Below are 23,418 nucleotides of genomic sequence, written 5' to 3' on the forward strand. Positions count from 1 at the left end.
GATGATAAATGGAACCTGGAGACGCTCACTGTTTGATGTCAGGGTAATGCGAGGAGCAGATGTTGCTAGTGATCATCACCTAGTGTTAGCAGTGCTGAAAGTAAAGTTAAGGAAAGCTGGTAGCAGAAAGATAGGAAGACAACAGTTTGTCACTGAAAAGTTACAAGATCCTAAAGTGAAAAGCTCCTTCATAGTGGAGCTAAAGAATAGATTTCAAGCATTATCTGACCAAAGTGATATGCAACAGGATACAGACATATACAGATGAGATTAACACCAAATGGGAACAAGCAAAGCAAACATATCTAGAAACCAGTAAAAAATGTCTGGGCTTCAAACAGAAGGATAGAAAGGAGTGGATAACCGATGATACATGCCAGGTCAAAGACACAGTTTTCCCTCCCAGAATGTTTTACCTGAATACTTTTTCAGGGACTAGAATAATTATAATTATACATATGTATAATTATACATATACTTCTTTACAATTGTACATCTTCGAATTCAAATGCAAAAATCAAAGTTTAAAAAACATAAACATAATTATGTAGAACTAAATTACCTTGTGCTTTAATGTTATTTTCATCAACTTATGACCCCTCAGATGTATTTTGGGACTTTGTTGGGGGTCCTGACCCTCAGGTTGAAAACCACTGCTCCAATCTTTGCTTAGTTGGAATTACTTAAAATAAAAGGGATTTGACGTCTTCTGCTAAAGTTACGATTTTGGTGTTTATAGAATCAGGATCTGCATGACAAAAGCGGAAAGGTAAATTGAGACCTTATTTATAAGGTTGATCTGAGAGCTAAAAGAGGAGCTTTAATTATACCAAGCGAACATCTTGCCTGGTCATCAAGCATTTTTCTGATTGGTATTTCTGAAAGGCATTTGATTGATCCTGTTTTCAGGGCCCAACGGCAAATACTTGCTAATGGGCCCCTGTCTTCCTGCAAGTTCCCATCAAGTACAGAGGACACTATAAATGGTATAGCTTTATCATATTTTGGACAGAGGCCCAGAAGCCATCCAGTACTTAATAAAATAATAATTGTGTCCGTCAAGCCATGAAAACCTTGCACTATAGAGAGCACTAAAAGCATTTAAAAGCTCGACATAGGACCACACAGTTATGTCGTGCATTTCACATTGTTCTGTTGTGGTAAAAAAAATTGCAATTACTCAAATAACCCCCCCCAAAAAAATAAAAGCACACACAGGCTTTTGGGGCCCCTGGAGGTCTAGTGCCCCCAGGGCTGATGCTCACTTCTAAATAAAATGATGTCATGTAATAATCACCAAATAACACAACACAATAAAACATAATTAAGTTATTTAAAATTGTAGTTGTAGACTGTCAGCACTGTCAGATTCCAGTGACAGTGTTCACCAAAGACCTAACCCTCCAGCCCTTTGTTGTTGTTCTCACGCTAATGTGCGAGATCCGTAGACCCGACTCAACTGCGCGGTCACATTCCGCCCCGACTTCCCTTCTGCCAGCGGCCTGATGGTTTGAGATGAGTAGAAGATGTCGGTTTCGGGTCTGAAGGCCGAATTGAAGTTTTTGGAGTCCATTTTTGACCCAAACCACGAACGATTCAGAATAATAGACTGGAAACCAGACGAACTCAGTTGCCAATTCAACGTAACAGGAGAGAAGCCGCTGATCATTCACTGCAACATCACGGTGAGTCCAGGCCACAAGCTAACCACCGACTATCGACTGGAACCAAATTGTCCGCGGAAGGTTCCGTGTTTACAATTTAACTACGATTTCAGTGTTCACTTTTTATTTTCATGTCGTGTTTAAAGCCACCAATACTCAATAAACCGTGTGGATTAAAGAAAACAACACAGCACTATAGTGCTAAATGTACTTTGGAAAAGTGTAGAAGAATACGTCGTTTAGGAACGACGCTGCGGTAGCTCTCTGCTAGCCTGTTAGCCTAAATAACATGTTTGCTACAGCTGCTAACAGCTGCTAACTTTCGAGTTACTGAACTGAACCCCTATCTAATTTAATGTTAACATTATTTAACGTTTCACAACATCATGGCTGTTTTAACAAAAATACATTTAATAAGAACGCATTTATCTACACAGGCATACGGCTGAATGTCCCCGTTCATATATATTAAATAGAGGCAGTTTAATGGAGTGTTGTTCCACTGTGTTTTTGTGCCTTTTCAGTAAATAGACGGATCCCTGTGACGAACGTAAAATACCACTTCACTGTTTTCTTTATCAGGACGCAAAACTAACGTTACGTAGAAAGCGACATAATGACGACAACAGCTTGTGTTCACTATATTATACTTAACAACTAAGAATGTGAGCTTAGCTGTAAACGTATTATGATTACGTAGATTTTATTTTTTAACATGTATTTCAACACCAACTCTTTGAAGCGGTGTGTATACATTATCAGTATTGTAAATAATATTGGCGTGTGTGCAGAACGCATTAAGTCAACCGTGAGGTTGTGTAGGTGATGTCACTAACAACTGAGGCTCACTCTTTGTGTCACTGCAGCTGTATTTGTATGGTTCAGGGGGTGCAGATCACTCACACACACACACCATCCTAACATCCTGACCACATCCTCTCCTCCAAACACGCAGTTGCACTTCTGCTCGATTTTTGAGACACACAGACATGGCCTGTTAAAATGTTTTTATAGGCCATGTCGTGTCGAGACTCAAGCTGTGTCAAGTCGTCCGCATCGACGCAATCTCTAAGATGTCAGAGTACATTCAGTAGTCGCAATATGAATTTAGGAAATAAGAAGTGAGTAAGTCAGTCAATCCGGTACCCCAAGCTCTGCAGATTTCCCATGTCTGATTAGCTGGATCATGTGTGGTCATCACCCACCTGATTTAGACAATCAGTTATAAGGAGAGCAGCTAGAGATACACCGGTTTGTATGCGAGTGTCTTCTTTGAATTTGGCTTCATGATGATTAGTGCTGATAGAGAGAGAGCTGAAATGTTGAATAGCGCTCACTTCAACACACAAGTCATGATTATGCCTCCACTTTTTCTGAATGCTCTGATACACGATGCTTGGCGCTTGACAACGCATACGTGTCTCAAAACCAAACAATGATGCCACAGTCGTCATACAAGGTACCGTACTTTTCGGACTATAAGCCGCTACTTTTTACCCCACGCTTTGAGGCGTCGGCTTATAGTCCGGTGCGATTTATATACGGATTTTTCCGTAGCTTTTCTCCGCCACAACAACAACCGCAACTTCCGGTTCCGGTCTAACACAACATTTACTAGCTCCCGACACAGAACAGTTGCTACCAGCAACCCCTCTGCTACCAGCTGTTACTGACAGGGTCACTACAATATGGATGAAGTACCTTTGACCTACCTCTCACTAGGACTGTTAACAAAAAAGGTTGAACGGCAAGATGCTTTTAACAGTACATGTCCGACTCGCTAGCTTCTAAGCTAATTTTAACATTACCGCCAATCACGGTTAGCATTTCCCCATTGGCCGTAATGTTAAAATTAGCTTAGAAGCTAGCGACATGTTATGATGTTCAGAGAAGAAGACAACTTTAGTACTGATAAAAGCATCTTGCTATTCAACGGGGACACCTGCGGCTTATAGACCAGTGCGGCTTATCTATGTACACCTTCTTTTTTCTTTTAAAAATCAGCTGGTGCGGCCTATATGCCGGTGCGCTCTGTGGCGCGGAAAGTACGGTAATTAAAGTAAAATGAAACGGTGATTGCACAGTACTTTAAACCCTACGTGACTAACATCATACTTATACAACTGCCTTTTGTTGTCAAATTACTTTTGTTGGCGAGTTGTAAACATGGGAGTCTTTTGTGTCTCTGACAACTGGTCCTTATATAACATGACACTGTATTATACACTCCCAGAGTCATGACCGACCTGTAACCTTATACCAAAACATCACCGTTGCTGTATATCTAAGTGCAGTATTTTCCATTCTGGAAATCGGACATGGGATCCGTAACACAAAAAAATGGTTCTCAGTACGCTACTTACCGTACGTAACACACAGCTTGATGGACAACTACCGGTGTGTATATATATATTTTACTTCCACTTTACCATAATCTCCTGGAATGAAGAATTTGCCCTTTTATCAATCATTCTGTTGCATCTTCAGTCATCAACTGAAGGTCGAACATTGTTTAGGAAATATATTAAGATTGACGATACAGCACCAGAGATACACCCGGCCTAAAGCTGGCAAATCATTTTGTCAGTGGGAGTCTATGTGGGCTACGACATTCTGTTTGAAATCCTTTATAGCTTTGAGATATCCCTAAATTTCCATGTCTCTCTGTTGCAGGAATCTTATCCCTCAACACCCCCAATATGGTTTGTTGACTCCGATGATCCGAGTCTGGCCGAAGTGTTGGAGCGCTTAGAGGATGTGAGAAAAGGCAGCACATTGGTAAGTTGGCTGATGTGGATCCAGCTTCAGAATGAGAACGTGGACCGTGGAAACTTGGTAGAATTGTTTAATCGCAGTAATTGATGTCTTGTCTTCATGATTCCACCCGCAGCTCCTTCAGCAGTTGAAGCGCCTCATCTGTGATCTCTGTCGGCTTTACAACCTGCCACAACATCCAGATGTGGAAATGCTCGACCAGCCTCTGCCCACTGGACCGATTACCCAAGAGCGAAAGGTACTCACTTGAAAAAGAGTCAAATGAGTCTGTGTGTTGCATTTTAAAACTCAATGTTCGTCAACTCACAACGTTTCTCATCACTGCAGCATGGGCCGTCAGATGAGGTGACATCTGAAGAGGAAGAAGAGGAAGAAATGGGAGAGGTACCTATGTGTATTAATGACAGTTCACTGCATTCGTATGCTTCATAGCTTAAAGGTGCACTTTGTTTTACATCCTGTTTCTAAACACAATTGATACGCTAACAGCAGGACATTGACCTGGACCAAGACCTGGACCATTACGACATGAAAGAAGAGGAGCCAGTTGATGGGAAGAAGTCAGAAGATGACGGGATAGAAAAAGAAAATCTGGCCATCTTGGAGAAGATTCGTAAGAACCAGAGGCAGGATCACTTGAATGTAAGCACTCATTGGGGTCTTTTCTTTTCTTTATTTCGTTTTGGTGACTGTAATGTAACACATTCTGCTCGCTGAGAAGGTCGAAACACTGTACTTCAGCCCGAATAACGTTCACAAACTGTAACTACCACCTGAAAATGACACGATAGGAAATGTTGATCGCTGGACACAGAGGCTCATTCTTTATTCCTTCTGTCAGTTTCATCGTGTTCAGATCAACACTGACACTGTTTCCAAAATGCAGACTCATCGTTCCTTTCACTGCTGACACTGTGTGGCTGCTGCCGCAGAGAGAAAAGCAAGGCCGCCCAGCAAAAAGTTTAGTTTGCATCGGGCAACGCAGAGGATAAAAGATGTCAGCTGAAATCAGGAACAAAACACCTGGCAATAGTCTGCCAAATGATCCAACGTTAATTGCTGAATTTATTCAGATTATATAAAGGTCAACATCTTAAAATAGCTGTTATTGGAACACTTCATGATCTAACGTTTCGCTTATGGGCTCATAGAAGAAGAGTTTAGGAACTTGAAAATGCTCAATTGTAACATTGTCGATTGACAGAAGATGCACAGGACCTCCACCTCGGGATGTCTGTAGTATTCTGCGTCTTCTTATTTGTCCCGGTGTCTTACCGCCGATGTGATTTGTGTTGCAGGGTGCCGTGTCTGGCTCTGTGCAAGCCTCAGACCGCCTCATGAAGGAACTCAGGGAGATCTACAGATCACAGAGTTACAAGACAGGTGATTACAGTGGCACTACAGTGATGACTTTTAACGTTTGAACATCTCATCGGCAGATTGAAGTAAAGCTCTGTGTTCGTGTGTTTCGCAGGTATTTATTCATGTGAACTAGTCGGTGACAGCCTTTATGAATGGCACGTCAAGTTAAGGATGTAAGTGCCCACATTCATTTGCTTTTACATTTTCAAATATTGTGTGAAATGTAGTTTTTCCTGTTAGATTTGACTTGTTGTGTATTACAGGGTAGACCCAGATAGTCCGTTACATAGTGACATGCAGGTCTTAAAAGAAAAAGAAGGAGTGGACTACATTCTGCTCGATTTCTCTTATAAAGTGAGTCCTGTCATAATATTTGTCAATCGTTTTATTCGGGGAAAAGAGTTTTCTCGAGACTCACGGTTTGTTTGTTTTTCTTCACACGACAGGATAATTTTCCTTTTGACCCACCTTTTGTCCGGGTTGTGGCCCCCGTGCTCTCCGGAGGGTGAGTGTGATCTCCTCTGTTTGCAAATGAAATGCTCTGATGAAAGTTCAGTCACTGGGATTTGCTCCACATTTGTTGTGGGCACAATTTTGAGAGGAATTTTTGGGACTTTGTTGGGAGAGATTTACTCACAGTATTAATTTGTCCCACTGTGGATGAAATAACGCAAATGTTTCACATCGTATGTTTCGCTGGCATCTGTTGCAGATGTGTTGATGCGGTGCTTTGCTTGCTTACAGCCTAATGTGAGATCTGTTGGATCCTGGTTGAATTTCTTGGTACATTTAAAAGTTGCATTCACAACTGGTCCTAGATTTAAATCCCCTCTTTGTGAAAATCTCTCTCACAAGGCAAATCAAGATATTGTGAACTCAATTTGAAGCACAACAACTTTACAAAAAGTCAAGTGAACACTTTCTTGATCCAATTAACCTTCCTGGTATATTCGTGTATATCATGCAACACTCAACCTTTATCCTGAATCTGTATCTTTTCATTGCAGTTATGTTCTAGGAGGAGGGGCCTTGTGCATGGAGCTTCTCACAAAACAGGTTTGTAAATGACTTTGATACATGGCATCGCATCATTTTACTCAACTTACGACAGCAGAACGAATGTCTTTCTGTGTGTTTTCAGGGCTGGAGCAGTGCCTATTCCATAGAATCTGTCATTATGCAGATAAATGCAACTTTGGTGAAAGGAAAAGCCAGGGTGCAGTTTGGAGCCAATAAGGTAACTGACGTCGTTGGTCCGGTCTCTAGCCGATATTCAGAGCATGGACACATCATCAAACAACTATGTACTATGTGAAGATATAGTGGCGTAATGTCGACCTAGGCAGAGAATGAAGTCGCTCTCCCTCTGTGTGCGTTGTTATCGGAGCTGCTTTTACACCGCCGGGCTGGCCGTGCATGTGTTTAGTGCATGTGAGCGCTCCCCACTCGTTGGCTCAAGGCCAGTCAGCAAAGCACAGAGAAGCTCGGACTACAACACCCACAAGGGAGAGCGACTTCCTTCTCTGCTCAGGTAGACATCATTACGATATGATAATGATATGCTGCTGTATTTCTGCTCTGAATATTGTATAGAGAGCTTTTCAAATGAACACGGTGGCACGGTTACACATGACAAGTAGTTTATGTCACAGTTGAATTAAATCATAGTTCCACCCATCATTTGTATCTTGCATCCAGATGATTTAGCTGTAGAGGAAATTCCATCAGACCGAAAGATGGCGAGAAAGAGTTCCGGAGAGAGAGAGAGATGTCAGACACCAACCAATCTCTGTGGACCTAACGAAACATTGTTTGTTTTTCAGAACCAGTACAATCTTGCCAGAGCACAACAATCGTACAAATCCCTTGTGCAGATTCATGAAAAGAATGGTGAGTACATGTTGCTGTTGGGCCTCAGTACACAGTGGTTTGGATCCATCGGCAAAGGGGTTTGTCTTTCTGTCTTTACAGGCTGGTACACACCACCTAAAGAGGACGGATAAGGAGCTGCTACCACTATGCACTGGGAACATGTCTTTGGGTCAAAGTATCTTGTTTTCTTTGGAACCTCCCCCCCACCCCCACCACCCTCTCTGACTGAACTGGGAATATATCATCTTCCTGGCGGAAACCATCTTGTTGGCCCATCTGACAAGTGTTCCTTCGCCGCGGTCCAGTAAAGACTTAACTCTGGTGTCACTTTGCTTCTCCCCTCAGTGTTTTAGTAAGGAGGAGGACGTGAGGATATCACTAGTCCTTCTAAATATGCTCATTTGTCTTTAAAAAAAATATTTCTCCCTTTAATTTTGGGGAAGTGCTTTTTCTTTAGCTGCTTTGACAAAGTGGGCTTCACGACGAGTCGGTTCCGCCTCTAGATGGGAATTTTAACGGAAGTCTGATACTGAAGCTCTCGATGTGGCGCCTCCCTGCACCTGTTTTTATCGGCCACATTATCCCCCTCCCCTTTTCTTCCTTTTGCAAACTAACTGGTACATAATTGCAAATATTATAAAGATATTATTCAGCTATTGTTTTTATTATTTGAGCATCCTAGACAATAAATAAATTTCATATTTTGGAAGCTCATCTTAAAACTGAGATGAACTTCCACTCTGTGTCTTTTAGCTCTTACTTTTTAAAATATATGAAGAATATCGGGCCGAGCAGAATTAAAATGCTGGGATGTTGTTGAACTAAGATTAACTGTTGTCTGTGAACAAATCCACCAGTAGTTGATAATAAAACAGGGCCAATGGGCATGAAATATCTCAGAATCTCCACGTTGCATATCTTGGGAGGAGAAAACAGAAATATTTTCACCAGATGTTAAGCCGTCATTTTAGAAGTTTTAACACCTCTAAAGAGCTTCTTTCTTGCCTCATATGTTACTCCAACAGCCCCGCAAGCGCTCAGTTTGGTTATTGGTCTTTTTATCGATTAAAGCTGCAGAGGTTGATGCTGAAAATGACGCCCTGTGTGTGTAAACAGCATATTGCAAACGGGCCTTTTCTCAACCGGCGTTATAAAAGGTAGTTTGATTTCCAGCAGAATCGCACTGGGATTGGCTTTACAGAAGGAATAAATGAAATTGTGTTTAGATGTGTTTTGGATTTTTTCCCATAATATCGCTCCAGTTTAGCAGCAAATTAGTTTTTCATATCTTCCTGACATACATGGGTTGTAGTGGTTTGCTCCCCCGGCCCAGTTTAGATTTGAAACTGATTCCCTGTTACGTCACACGCAGCCGGCTTCATCTCCTCTCTGCTGTTTTCTCAGTCAACAGCTAAACAGCCACCATTTGCAGAGCTTCCTTTTGCCCCAACAATGTACATTCAGAAGTGAACGGAACCTCTGATATTGTACGTTTCAACTTTGACCATGCAATATACAGCAGTAGTACTTCATCACTGCTACTGTTCCCCGTACTGCAGGACGCACTGTATCTATCAATCTGTCGGCTCTTTTGCAGTTTATTTGTTCACACTGTCTGCAAAAAGTATATTTGAATGGCAACTCAGGTAACAAACAATACTTCAGAGGGGAATCAGTACATGTTGAGTTTGTGGTTGTTTCCTTGGATTACTTAACGCTCTGTACTGCTGACGTTTAGGCTTACACACACACACACACACTGATCTGATGTCAAAAACAGATGAACTTTACAATTATATGGGCCACGTGTTTCTTTTAATTCAAGCAATGTTAGCGGAAGGACTTAAGCAGAAAGATGCCATTTTAACAGCATTGCAGTAGCATGATGACCACCCAATGATGTCCCGCTGTAGTATATAATGCTTTGTTTTTGTTTTTGATCCCAAATACTGAAGTAGATTTGATTTCAGCGTCTGATCTTTAAATATTCCTGGTATAAAAAAGCATTTGCACAACTGGCAACAACATGCCTGTAGAGGTCAAATATAACAACAAACCCATTCTGAGCTAAATATTTCAACATCGGGAGAAATCGTTTTCTTCTCAGCACGCATCTCGTTGTTACACGTCTGATGAAGCTGAGCGGGGACGAATCGTCAGGTCTCAACAACAACAAGTGTCCTCATCTAAAGGGCCGAGACTCCCGTCAGATATCAGGAGACCATTCAGAGACGTTCACGCTTATCAAACTGGGCTGTGTTTTGAAAAATATAAATTTATCTCAACTTGTCAATTCATTTTTCCAACAAAACATGATCAAGTCTGGCAGCGTTGGCCCACTTTGGTTTTCTTTTATTTCTCATTTTCCATTTGAAGAAATTTTGACCATGTACAGTAATTTGTAAACTTGCATCAAGTTTATGAATAAAGAATTTTAAGAGTATTGCTGTTTTACTGGTTTCCCTGTGTATTCTTTTCACTGTTGCTTAATGGATTGCCGATGTATTGGGCCGATGTTGATATTTTATTTAATGAATAAAATAATTTACTGCTGTCACAACTGTCATACTGATTTGATTTTGTATGAAAGTGTTTCCTGTCTGACAGCCTTGCAAATCTGCATCGGACTTTCATCGGTCTGGGTTTCATTGAACTTTTGCGTTTACAATGACGTGGATGAAGAAGCATGAGAAACAATTGCCATTCAAGCACCTGAAATTGAAATCAATATGCTATTAAATAATTAGAATATAGTTGCATTTAGATAAACATCCAACTCCACAAACCCTTGATTAAATATAGATATATATTATTATTACTTTATTTTAAAAGTTGCTCCTCATTTTTCTTTTGTTTTCCCTGGAAAGTCCAGCAACTGCAGTCTGAAGCAGAAGTCCATCCTCAGCTTGGTGAAATGCATTAACTGGATACATTAAACCTGCCTGAGCCAAACTACAACATGCAACATGTTTATTTTGAGGGAAAACACTGAATTATATTTAAATTGGTATTAATCACGAGTAAGCTCACACTATCTGACTTTCTGTCAGTTTTAGCCAAAGACAATAAATAATTCAAATGCGGTTGGAGGGCAGATGAAGCTTAGAAACATTTTAAGAATAGAAGGGTTTTATGTTAGCTGTAGGCTCTTATCTGTTCATGTTTTAAGCTTTGTGGCAGGTTTTTAAGTTGTGTTTTTCATTCATGAAAAGGTAAAAATCACCTAATATGGAGGTTCATGTTCCTTCAACATCTACAGCAACGTACAAAGTCATCAAATAAACAGGATGCAACAATAACTGTTTAATATCTATTAGGGTAAGACCAAATAATACAAAAGTAATACACAAAAATGTATTTCTCATTTACTTCACTCATGGAGACACAGCCTCCTCGAACCTTTCATTCACCTAATTACAACATGTTTCTACTGAATGTGTTTATCCATGGCAAATATTTACCGCACCTCAAGTCATCATAGATTTATATCTATGATATAGTACATGATAATACATATCAAACAACACATACAGTACATGTGGGAACATGGGGGAGTTCATGGGAAATGGCTTTCAGAAGCGTTGATACAGCAGCATGAAATGCAAAGTGTTAGTAGTTGTATCCAATAAGCACTGCAGCTCCTGCTGCATGTTAACTATACAGCTGTAGTTTCCATAATCACATGAGATGTGCTGTATGTACATATGGGAAAAAAAAAATAATTTTAAATATTTGATAACTCTGTTCATCTTTGTGCAGACTTCACACTTAATTGATAGAACCGATCAGCTAACCGTTGTGCATTTGCTAACAGAGGAGCGTGTGGATGCTACGGCTTACAGGGTTATACATAACTACTGTGTGCATCTGCTGGTGGAAATGTTATGCACTTGTTAAATTAAACTCGTGGTGTCCAACTTGAAAACACAACCATTTTTCAAGTCGAAGCAATTTATGTTATGGTCGTTACTACTCACGTCTATATTTAAAGCCTGCACAACAGGGACCCACTTGATCCTAATTACTGTTTAATATATGTATGTTTAGTTTGCACTGATGTCAGCAGGTAACCCAGAGCAAAACATTATCCATTTATTTTTTTGATTTATTCAAAAAACAAAATAAATCTGTTACCCACAGCCATGGAAAGACACAGAGGACATGTGCTTCAAACTCATCCACACATCGTCCAAAATACACAAAATAATAATAGGTACAAAAAACAACAAACTAAAAAGTGAAACAACAACCTATTGAATACCACATCATCACAATCGGACAAGACGACTCACAGGTTTTCAAGTAACGAGCATTCGGACACAAATCTTAACTTCTGTTTCAAGTCTAATACTGTATTACTGTAATAACCATCTACTCAGGACGTTTCCAAAGAAGACTTGAGTGACACTGATATCAATATGACACTGTCTCTGACTGACTGGCGACACATAACTATTCTGTCTTTCAATTTCACTTCATAAAGAAATGATTGGCTTGGATTTTATATTTTCTGTTGTATAAATATCATATCACACCTACTCACAGAATAACACCAACAGCCACGGAATGACACACCAAGGCCTGAAATCCAGAGCTTCAGGAGCAAGTAGTCATTAAGCATTTACATACGGGTAAGTGGGAGAATTTGCCAAAGGGGTGAAAATATCCATCACTTCATACAATGTGATGACCACCTACAACAATGATTATTAATATTTACTGCATGTCCAACCTGCAAGTGTTTTGGTTTTTCTTTCACGTTTAACCTGTACAACGTTGATTTGGAATGTTTTATCCAATGAACTGAAATCCTAAATACTGCATGTGCTTCACTTTAACATGTAATGATTCTTCATTTCACTGAAATCAACTCGCTAAACACATAAGCAATGCATAATGTCTAAACCAACCAGAATGGTTGAATAAAGGTGATTAAAAGGAGGCAAACGCCCGACATGTTGACACTTTCAGGGCTTTACTGGTAGAATTTAAAACCAGCCGTCACATCTTTCCTGAGAATGTAACAAATATGCTGAGTTTAACTGAGAGGTTCACTGATGCAACTTCTCAGCAGTGAAGAAAACAACAACCAGGTCACCAAAGCATGAGCTTTCCAAGATGCTTGCAAAGATTAAGATTAAGAGTTGTGGAAATACCTGCTCGATACATGTTGTGCTAGATATCGCTTCCAGCAAATGTCTTCTGATTTAAATTATGTTTGAGACGAGTTTTCTTCCTGTTAAATCTCATTATTTTTATATTTTAAAATGCTACTTCCGTTGTCAAGATTTTGGCCTCGTTCAATTTTTTATTTTTCAACAAAAGCATACAAAGTAAGAAAACGATTGGCCGGTATCAAAAGGATAATATGCTCCTAAATAATTAACTTAAGGTTTAACTGTACCCTAAACTTAATGGACTCGTTTGACATAGAAAGCAAAGAAGTGTATTTTGTTGACCCATCTCTTTGATAACACACGTCAGCTGAATATTAAGCAGCTGCATCAACTAAGGGTGGCAAATATTTTTAGCATTTAGTGACCTTCAAGGCTAATGAAAGTAATCACTGTTGACAATATCGCTACGACAGTACATGAAAAAACACATTAACTGTAATCAAAAGAAGTTTTAAAAGTGTGACTCAGGCAGAGGCAGAGAGGTCCCTCTGATGACCACAGGTGAACCTACCTGAATAAACTGATGACGCTCAGGGGATTGTTTTTAGCTATATTATGTCTCTCCGTTGGAAAGCAACACACACTGACCAGCTAAAATTGAGCAGCATAAGAGATTAAAATAAAAAGAGCCAGCTTAATAGCTGGCTGTTGATTTAAATGTGAAGTGACTTAAATATTACCTCCATGTATGTCAGAATTCAATAAGAGCACACGTCTGGTTGAATTCAGCGTGTACAGTGTTATAATGAAGGGCACCTAATTATGAATTGCGTTCTTAATTGATCCCTTTTTATCTCTCCCACTCGGCAGCCCGGCCCCCTCCCCTGCCCTACATCGGTTCGTCGTAGTTGTAGGTGGGAGCTGCTGAGTATTGGTTCTGCTGCACGGCTCCCTGCGCGGCTCCCATGGCCGCCTGCTGAGCCGCCTGCTGGACGTGGGGGTTCTTCCAAGCCCCGCTGGCCCACTCCTCCTGGGCCTTACCCATGCTGCCGCCAGAGCCACGGTACAAGTTATGAACCTGCAAAAGAAGTTGTTATTCAAAACCAACGCCATGTGGCCTGGAAAACGAGTGGAAAATGTTTTGTATCGGGGCATGTAGGCTACAAGTCTACGACACAGGTTGCGTCTGAAATTCCATATGAACATGCTATTTTGTACGCTGAAACAGTACGTGAGATTTTAACAACGTTCATAGCAGATAATGGCTCTGTAACATCACTAATTTTTGCTGAAAGAAGTAGAAATGTATAAGTCACCTTTGTCAGGGCGATGAAGGAGAGTACAGCCACCGCAGTAAACATGATGGTGGGAATCAGCATCACCACAGCTGAGCCAATGTTGGTGCTGAAGAAGGTAATGGTAGCCAGCCAGCCACTGATGGGAACAACAAGAGAGTTAGTAAATACTCATGACCTCATGACCTATGACAATGCAAAATTGTTCGAAAATATGTGTGATCATTGGTTTACGGCAGAGGTTTTCTAACTGTTTGGGAGAGTTCAAGAGGGGTACAGAGGGAGACACTTCAGGCAAAGACATGGCATGATGTGAAAGAGACAGGTGCATGCTGGTGCAGTTAAGGTACTTTAAAGCCAGTAGCACCAAAACTCACACTCCTCACACTCATCTGAGTCATAACTCAGTCAGATCTGAACACTCAGACAGAAGTGTTTTTGGGTTCAGTGTAACTTACGCTTCCCCAGGATAGCATTATCTCTCCATCGAAAAAATAATCAGAAATCCAAATACATTTCAGAAGAATGGTGGTGTTTTTCATATCTTTTATTTGTCACCCATCTGTATTTACGCTTCATATCAAACATATCAACGCTCTTACCACACTCCCCAGCCTGGAATGCCAACAGTCTGGATAATACTGATCACCACCTGCGCCATGAAGACGAAGAAGAAAGCCATGAAGTTGAAAGAGCTGTCGGTCCTGCATGGAGAGAATAATAAACATCAAGACTGATGTGACCCAGCAGGACAGCAGGTAAAAGATGTTGAGTAAGCTCAACGTGGAACCAGCTCACTTGAATGCCTTGTAGATGGGCCTGAACCAGCACACGTAGGAGCAGGGGGTGAAGAGGAGGAGCCACAGGATGGCCATGCCGAAGTTGGCCGCTCCACCTCCTCCGCACATCCACGCCAGACAGCCAATCAGATTAAAAGCCAGTGTGGCGCTATTCACTGTCAACATCAGAGAGAAGGAGCGAGGGTGACCAAAACAAGACAGAGTGAAGACAACAGCCTCCATAGTGAATATCCCACAGGCTGCATTAGTCATAATTCAGCAGGACTGACTCACTATGAATCTCAGCTAATACTCAACACCAGCAGTCCAGTTCTACACTAAAGCTATGAAGCACTCACAGCACACCGTTTCTACAAGTACCAAACAGTTTGTGGGGACTAATCTCCTTTTTCATCAGAGTTACATTCCTGTTTTCAATTGGCAGAACCTATGTGGTGATGAAAAAGACACCGTGATGCTCACATGAATACATTTTGACACATTACTTTACTGTTACCACTAAGAGCTGTAACTCTTGATTGTTTTTTTAATCTTAATCTTGATCTGCCAATTATTTTCTATATTAATAGATACGTCGTTTAGTCCATGTAATGACTGAGATGTCTTCAAATATCTAGTTTTTCTTTCAACCAAACCTTAAAGATATTCAATCTTCAGTGATTTTCAACAAAGAAAAGCAGCAAATTCTCACATTTAAGAAGCTGGAGCCAGAGAAATTAGCTATTTCTGCTTGAAAAATAGTTCAAACTAGAATTGTTTTGCAGATCAACTTGATCAAAATCCACCTGAGCTCCCGTTTTAGATTTGTAAAGATTTTGTTTGTCAAAAGAGAGCACAACGCAAATGTGTAAAACTAACTTAGACACAATATTTCAACCCATGCATACAAATGCACAAGATAACGTAGAATATATTCTCTGTGACAGTGAGACTGGTTAATCTGGTCTCACAGCTAGACTGGAGTGTCTATGATGTTTTGGGCAAAACAAAGTGACACGGCATAAGAAACACACGCCAACAACACACATGAAACTTGAGTTGTGGTAAAAGATGTTGTACATGCAATACTGTACTGCAACCTAACAGTCAACACAAACTTTCACTGCAGGGGCACTCACAGATCCATAGGTAGTAGAGCCTTTTGCACATGGTGCGATGCTGGTCTGGGATCTCATTGAAGTCTTGATAAAAACATGGCCTGAGGGGGATGAATCGAGGCAGGGGAGGGAAGTTGTTTTCTAGGACACAAAGACACAGGTCAACCCAGCGTCCCACACACTAAATTCATGAAGAAATCAAGACAGCTGCATGAAGGATTACAATGTATAAATGGGTTGTTTTTGTGCAGAGACTCGCATGCACACTATCTAGTTGAACAGAAAGGAAAAGCTTACCTGCCATGATGACTGTTCAGTATTTTCCTCGACAATCACACAGACTTTGATCTCAGCTTGAAAACCAGACTGCAGAGAGATAACAGAGCTGGTTTATTAAGTGCAGCATCACTCACTCACACTGCTCTCCTTGTGGGCAACATGGGCCACAATCCTCCACAGGCCTTCCTGTGGATGCATTCACTTCACTGGAATAAAATACTTGATATCCCTGCATGGTTATATTAGAGGTGGTGCCCAGCCCTTTTGGTGTATCCACCCCTATTGAAGCAACATTCATTAAATCGACAGACAAACACGTTTTAATGGTAGCATTTACAGCTGTGTAATCCGCGCGGGTGGGTGTGGTGGGGGGACAGTGTGGCCTTGTCGCGATTCCTAAAATGAAGGCTATTCATAACTTGAATATATGCAAAAATATGCGTTACAGGCCTACAGCGTTTACAGATTGGACTATCTATGACAGAGATGTTTGTCTAGCTCTTTACCCTGCAAACGCGCTATAATGAATCACCCTAAACGTCACTTGAGTGGGTCTGTAATCCACATTGCAATGCATATGATGGTGGATGGGGAGCATCTTTCGACCACAAAATAAAGCAATCTCTGCCAAGAAAAACAGACTGATCCCGGTTGCTTTAAATGCTTTTAGATCTTTAAACTGTCCGCTATGTGCATTTGTTTCCGCGGATGGCAGTGATGCTGCAGTAGGGCACAGAGCATCGTGATCACAGGCGGCGGAGGAGCGTCCTTCAGCCTGTGCGACACGGTGCATTTGGTGCCTCCTCTTCATCCCGATGCCGAGCAGGTCAAGCCCAAACTCCCCACAATAAACCACACAGGATACAGAGTTCTAGGTTTTTCTGATGCTAGAATTATGTAATTTGAAGAGCCTACACCCCCCCCCCCCCCATCCTGTAATCTGTAATAAATGAAAATGCCGTGATGAAAGCCTTACCTCCAGTTTCGTCAGTTTAGAATCCCTCGGTTCGTTTAAATAGCATTATATGGATTAATCTGCATTAAAACACAATGGAGGAAACGGCCAGCTGCTTAGACAGAAATATCTTACGTTATTCCTCAACTGACGGGTTTGGGAGTAAGGGGCGGTCACGTGACGTACGGTCTTTTCTTTACGTGCATATCTCCCCTCCTCCCCATCCGCTGGTTTTACCCGCCCGGGCAGGACCAGGGCCAAGAAAACGAGGGGTTGTGTTGCTGGCCTGATCCGACCAATCAGAAATCAGGAATATTTCAACAAGTCCCGCCCCCTGATGCTGTCCACAGTGCTGAAAATCGAAGAGGGTATCACACAATCTGATGTGATTGGCCGCCTATTATCACATTATCAAATACACGAAGCATACTAATGTCACAGATACAAGTAAAAAGATGTGGCCTGTGTCAGTATTAGGCTACTCTGAGGGTAAATAACAAAATGAATGAACAGGATGCATAGCCTACAGAGTATACATGTACTACTTTTTTAGACATTTTTTGTACCCAAGTCAGAAATTTAAGGCAGGTGTATTTTTGTTGCACATTTAAAAAACAAAGGCAATTCTAAAAACTTTCCGTGATGCGTAAAACATTGAAACACAAATTGAAAGTAAAGCAAACATTTTGAATCAAATAGGTAAAATAACTAAATAAACAAAAAAATGCATAAAGATCTCCCTGCAAGGTGGAAAAAAAGTGCTCAGGGTTCAGTGAAAGGCGGTGGTAAAACACAAATGTTTGCAGTAGGTAGATTTATTTTGGCGTGTACAAAATAATTAGAAAACTAAATAAGAATAACCAACAATAATAACATATCAGCAAATTCTCAATAAACGATGTAAATTATTAAATATTAATACATACGGTCCTCCCCCCTGTCTGAAACCATATTTTGTATGTCATGCTGGAAGGTTTTGTTTGGTTTGTCTGTGCAGGTTTGTGACATAGGTTTGGTTTATCTCGGCCTTTTCCTAACAAAAGCCTTTAGCAGTCAGTGTCATGGTAAGCTTTGGGTATAAACTGTAAAAGGTCAGATGTTGCTGCTCAAGACACACACAAAAATAGTTTTAAATCAGATCTGATGTCAGCATTAAAATAGTCTTCAGGTGATGTCAGCTCTGGACCCAGTAAGGGGATGTATAGCATGCCCTGTTTTGTCACTAGTTGAGCAAGCAGATTGAGTCCCAAAAATTTAAGGTGAAAATTAAAACACACACACACACACACACACACACACACAGTGCGTGTATCTACATCATGGCTACAAAAACTGTGATGCAATGATACAAAGTTTGCCTGAAGGTTTGTGCCTTTTTTCACAAAATGTACCGTGCACTTTTGGTTGATCAGTTTTGTTTGTGACCCTGCACCTGACAAAGCCCGGCTCAGATCAGCTGTTTTTGCAGGAGGAAGAGTGATATTTTGTTTCAGTAGTGAAATTTAAAAGGCCAAATGTTGAATGCTGCTTTCAACTTTCCGCGTACATTTCCGGATAGGCTTCCGGAACATAATAGAACGAAGATTAAAAACGCACACTAAATATGTATTGGCATTTTTACCAAAGTTAGTTGTGTGCTCGTCCTCTGTCTTTACTGACACACCCTTTACGCCTTTCCACTCGCTTAAACTGCCACGTGTGTGCTTACTCTTCTCACCTATGCACGAAAACTTATAATTCCTATATTTCTACGGGTCATGAACGCAGCAGTTCGTTAAGCTAACGTTAGCGCTTCCTGCTATGAGTTGAGCAAGACTGAAGGTAAGGGAAACACTGATATAAAACTAGTGTTTTTACTGTGAAATAGGTATGTGTGCCACCTGGATGTATTCTTAATATGTTCAGGCTCCCACAGCATTCCGGTAATGCTGTATGTGTCATCAGTCACGTTATGCAGCGACACATATGTTAGCATACCTTCACTTGTTGTAGCGTTAGCTTAGCTAATGTTAGCTAGCATAGCTTCCTCACACCCTGCTACACTAATCAAGAGTTAACTTTAACGTTACTCGATAACCTGACGCAGGACTCATCCAGGAACTTCTGTTATTTAACGTTACAGCTCAGGAAAAATAACTGTAGCCTTTGTTGGACTTTTTGTGTTCGTGTCAGTTTTTGTTTTGACGTTGACCTAAAAAGTTAAAGGGACAGCAGACAATTGATACAAGTAACAGAGCTCAACTTGACTCGAGCTTATCTAGGTGTAATGACACATTTAGTTTCTCTGTCAGAAAATGTCTTTCCTTCAAAGTAAAAGAAGATGATCAACAGAAAATGAATCCGTTGTCATTTTTGATATAAATAAGCCTTTTTTCATGAAAAAATGGGATGATTTGTTGTGTAGTAAATAGTAAATTGACTATTTGGGGGATTTGGACTGTATTTTGTCCCTTCGAAATTGTGATTTGCATTTCTCACTATTTTTCAAAGATCATGCAATTGATCAATTCATGAGGAAAACAATCACCAGATTAACTGATAATAAAAATAACAGATTCTAATGAGAGTGCACAGTTTGGCACAACACACCAGTGTTTAACTAATTTATCTTCGCCCTCACACACGTTGTCATGAGGTGTTTGCTGTGCGGTTTATCCTTTGGCTGTGTTATCTTATCACCTCTTGTCTTCAGTGCTGGGAATGCAGCCCCTGGTCCCACCTGAGGCAGTCAGAGAGCTGGTGTGCTCCTGTCTGCACAGAGACCCAGTAGCAGCAGACCTCCGCTGCAGCCTGTTTGTTGCTGCTGCACAGACCTACAAGAGGAACTCTTTGCTCAGACCCTTCCCCCCTCGATATATAAGTGGTGACAATAAGAACTTTGAGGAGCTGGTGAGAGAGAGATATATATATATATATATATATATATATATATATATATATATATATATATATATATATATATACTGACAGCTACACATTTTTAACACACTATTGTAGCATTTATGCTTAAATGTAAGCATGTATTACATGTATTTTTAGGGGTATTTGCAATGACCATGTCTCCAACATTTGATCAAAAGGTGTTGAGACCATTTTGCTTTGCAGTATATATGTACTGTGCATTACAGATTTGTACAGATTTGTATCTTGGTTTCTGTGGGCATTGTCATGATATAGAATGACGATGCCCACATTGATATTTACGCAGAGATGACCGCTCTGTTTCAGAGAGATACATGGTTCACAGAAAACACAGCTTCACATGCAGTGAAAGGGAAAACAAGACCTTCTATGGACAAGTGTGACTACTCTTGTGGCAATGAGATCCAAAAAAAAAAGTGAATTTTCTTCTCTAGTTGGCAGATGTGCACTCTTTGCCTGGTGTGAGAGAGTTGGTGAGACTACGACCCAGAGATGGAGCTCATCATCTGGCTCTCACACACTGGATTCTCTCTTCAAAGAGCTTTGCTGTAAAGACACTACAGAAAGATGAGGTACACCACTACAAGTATAAACACAGATATGTCTACTTCCCGCTTTCTTTGTTTACAGTGTGTATTTAAACTCTTACCAGTATGCCAAACTTTGCAACCTGACGGAAAACAATGGGCTTTCTGCGCCTGTGCCTGACTTCCTGTTTGAGTTGGAGTACTGTGATCAGATGAACGCCAGGTTTGAGAAGACGAGGGAAGGCAGAGACGTCTTCTATGCATTCCACGGGAGCCGTCTGGAAAACTTTCACTCCATCATTCACAATGGGCTGCACTGCCACCTCAACAAGGTTGGTGCAGTCATCACTGCTGTTGAGATGTTCTGTTGTTTCTGCCCGACACTCTGGTTTATTGTCTTCACATCGTGTGCAGAACTCGATGTTTGGAGAGGGGACCTACCTCACCAGTGACCTCAGCATGGCTGTCCTCTACAGTCCACACAGCAGCGGCTGGAGAGAAAGTCTGCTGGGCCCACTGCTCAGCTGTGTTGCCATGTGTGAAGTCATTGATCACCCGCATGTTAAGTGCCAGGTGAAGAAGAAAGGTGCGTGAACTCTGTGACTCGCAGGATAACAACAAATTGTAAATCCTGCAACACTGATTTTTTTTTAATCGCTTCATGTCAAAATGAGCCACTCATTTCCTAATTCAGATTCTGAGATCATTGACCGTCAGCGCTCAAGAGCAAAGAACAGCGAAGGAGGCGACGTACCGCAGAACTACTTTGTAGTCACCAACAATCAGCTTTTGCGAGTCAAGTACCTGCTCGTGTACTCTCAGAGGAAGCACCTGTCCAGGTAAGAATTACTTGACAAATTACACATAAAAACATTTTTTATGAGGGCTGTGCAAACGTCTACAACACTTTTTCATACATGTAAACCTAAGCCAAGGAGATGTGGCATGATGTTATTCATTATAAATTGAAAAACATGCTTGTGCTGCCCAGCAGGACCCGAATGCTTAAAAGGCGCCCAGCGACACGATGTGGGAAAGCTAAACGTTTTAAGTTCAACAAAAGCACATTGTTGACGTAAAAGTAACTTGAACAAGATGAAGGAAAGCTTCTCACTGTGGTCAGCGGTGACGATAATATATGATTATGTACTTAATGCAAACACACTCGTGATCGTCAGGCTTGTGACAGACGAGAGGCTTTTGGTTGGTGCTGGTAAACGAAAGGTTATCTTTGTGTTGTTCTTCTTCAGACGTTCCCGCAGCACCTCCTGGCTCCTCAGACACCATTTTGCCATCATGATGAGTCTCTACTTCCTGCTGCTCATCTTCATCGGTGCCTTTAACTCCACCACCTTCATATCCTTTTGGAACAGACTGTTTAGGTGACAAGAAAAAATGTTTATTATCCACAGTGCCTTCGTGATCAGAGACTGACGAGAGGCCGGAGCAAAGATACAGTTTTATGCACCTTTTATACTGACTTCGCTCTACAATCATTCTTACGTCTACAAATAACCATAATTGCTATTGTTCTGTTATATGCAGTTATAACCTATGAGTTTCAAATAGAAAATATTGGGATACATTTTATTTGAAATGGATAATAAGACCATTCTGCATTATGAAAATGTTATGCAATGTTTCACCTGTAATTAGTTTGTTTTAGTAAACATCCTGTGTTTTAGATGAGATCTGTTGCTGTGTGGTCTTTCTAAACGAAGTGTTCAAAGAATAAAAACAGCAATTTGTTTCAATAACAAAAGAGTCGAGTGATAACATCTCTTTTTGGTTTATCCTGTATTAAAGGTGCAGTGTGTAGGATTTGGCGGCATCTAGTGTTTAGGTTGCAGATTGCAAGCAACTGCAACTTCTCCCGGCGGCGTGACTGGTAACTTCGGTGGCCGACGCAAAAATACAAATGGCTCTATCCAATGTTTGGTTTGTCCTTTATGGGCTACTGTAGAAACATGGCGGACGGCTCCATGAAGAGGGCCGACTCCGTAGGTAGATATAAACGGCCAATTCTAAGGTAACGATTGTTATTTATACTTAATAATATTACATTCCATTTCTGCCAATAGATCCCACCTACATGCTGCACACTGTTCCTTTCATGTACTGAGAATGTTTAGCACATTTACTGATCACATTCTTACTTTTTAATGATATGATTATGCATCACTCAGTTATGGGTCCGGACATTTTGTTCTATAACTCATGATTTTAGTGTAATTTTGAGGTATTGAATATAACCGCTATTAATAAAGAAAAAATATACGGTGGCCATGTTTTTTTGTGCTGACATACTGTATTTATAATAATGGATCATAGAAAGGCCACGGATAACCTCACTGATAATGATTTAGGATATGCTTTTACATCCTTATATTGGTACATGAAATAAACTGTACGTCCGCTCAAAGGCATGAGCTTCTGAACATTTGTTACACTAATAAAGCAATACTTGATTTCATTTCTTGTCAATGAGGTTAGTTTGTTTGAAAGTTGACTTAAAGATCTTAGTGTCGTAGTGGTTGACTCTAAAGATATATCGCACTTTATTCAGGCTGAGAGAAATCTCTGCAGCTGCATCCCGTACATCCAAATTCTACCTGAAGGTCACTCTTTCATAATCATCTCTTGTATTTTTCTATTGTTTTGCGTTGTATTCAAACTTTAACGTTCTTCTGACGGGGGCACATTTATTACCGCTGGCACGCAGACGGTCCTTTGTTATGCGTTGTTTTTATCAG

General features: G+C 40.7%; 3 protein-coding genes across 3 annotated transcripts; 2 read left to right on the plus strand and 1 right to left on the minus strand.

The window, feature by feature from the left end:
• The first annotated feature begins 1,489 nt into the window (after positions 1-1,489).
• LOC306785891 (ubiquitin-conjugating enzyme E2 Q2-like) lies at positions 1,490-10,116 on the plus strand. The gene is made up of 13 exons (XM_079280458.1): positions 1,490-1,685; positions 4,338-4,442; positions 4,555-4,677; positions 4,767-4,823; positions 4,929-5,081; positions 5,738-5,822; positions 5,914-5,974; positions 6,065-6,155; positions 6,248-6,306; positions 6,809-6,857; positions 6,943-7,038; positions 7,625-7,691; positions 7,773-10,116. The coding sequence occupies exons 1-13, from the start codon at positions 1,527-1,529 to the stop codon at positions 7,802-7,804; spliced, it is 1,137 nt and encodes a 378-aa protein (XP_079136584.1). The 5' UTR covers positions 1,490-1,526; the 3' UTR covers positions 7,805-10,116.
• An 840-nt stretch (positions 10,117-10,956) lies between these two features.
• scamp5a (secretory carrier membrane protein 5a) lies at positions 10,957-17,364 on the minus strand. Its single transcript, XM_079272975.1, has 7 exons — positions 17,238-17,364; positions 16,280-16,348; positions 16,004-16,123; positions 14,884-15,040; positions 14,688-14,789; positions 14,107-14,224; positions 10,957-13,868 (listed from the first exon to the last, which is right to left on the minus strand). Exons 2-7 carry the CDS (start codon positions 16,284-16,286, stop codon positions 13,680-13,682), a joined length of 693 nt encoding a protein of 230 aa, XP_079129101.1. The 5' UTR covers positions 16,287-16,348; positions 17,238-17,364; the 3' UTR covers positions 10,957-13,679.
• Positions 17,365-18,909: 1,545 nt separating this feature from the next.
• On the plus strand, positions 18,910-23,138 carry parp16 (poly (ADP-ribose) polymerase family, member 16). Its single transcript, XM_079275937.1, has 7 exons — positions 18,910-19,037; positions 19,909-20,105; positions 20,573-20,710; positions 20,791-20,997; positions 21,080-21,251; positions 21,360-21,504; positions 21,916-23,138. The coding sequence occupies exons 2-7, from the start codon at positions 19,917-19,919 to the stop codon at positions 22,049-22,051; spliced, it is 987 nt and encodes a 328-aa protein (XP_079132063.1). The 5' UTR covers positions 18,910-19,037; positions 19,909-19,916; the 3' UTR covers positions 22,052-23,138.
• The last annotated feature ends 280 nt before the right edge of the window (positions 23,139-23,418 follow it).

This window comes from Melanostigma gelatinosum (genome assembly GCF_949748355.1).
Source record: "Melanostigma gelatinosum genome assembly, chromosome: 1".
NCBI classification, from domain to species: Eukaryota; Metazoa; Chordata; class Actinopteri; order Perciformes; family Zoarcidae; genus Melanostigma; species Melanostigma gelatinosum.

Bases quoted from the DNA above. Each gene is read 5' to 3' on its own strand.
- scamp5a (XM_079272975.1), bottom strand. The intron at 15,041-16,003 runs GTGAGTGCCCCT...TGATGTTGACAG, and splicing joins GCTCTACTACCTATGGATCT to TGAATAGCGCCACACTGGCT. The intron at 13,869-14,106 runs GTGACTTATACA...CTTCTTTTGCAG, and splicing joins CCTTCATCGCCCTGACAAAG to GTTCATAACTTGTACCGTGG.
- parp16 (XM_079275937.1), top strand. From the start codon at position 19,917: ATGCAGCCCCTGGTCCCACCTGAGGCAGTCAGAGAGCTGGTGTGCTCC. The intron at 20,711-20,790 runs GTACACCACTAC...AACTCTTACCAG, and splicing joins AGACACTACAGAAAGATGAG to TATGCCAAACTTTGCAACCT. The intron at 20,998-21,079 runs GTTGGTGCAGTC...CATCGTGTGCAG, and splicing joins TGCACTGCCACCTCAACAAG to AACTCGATGTTTGGAGAGGG.
- LOC306785891 (XM_079280458.1), top strand. From the start codon at position 1,527: ATGTCGGTTTCGGGTCTGAAGGCCGAATTGAAGTTTTTGGAGTCCATT. The intron at 4,824-4,928 runs GTACCTATGTGT...ATACGCTAACAG, and splicing joins AAGAGGAAGAAATGGGAGAG to CAGGACATTGACCTGGACCA. The intron at 6,307-6,808 runs GTGAGTGTGATC...TTTTCATTGCAG, and splicing joins GCCCCCGTGCTCTCCGGAGG to TTATGTTCTAGGAGGAGGGG.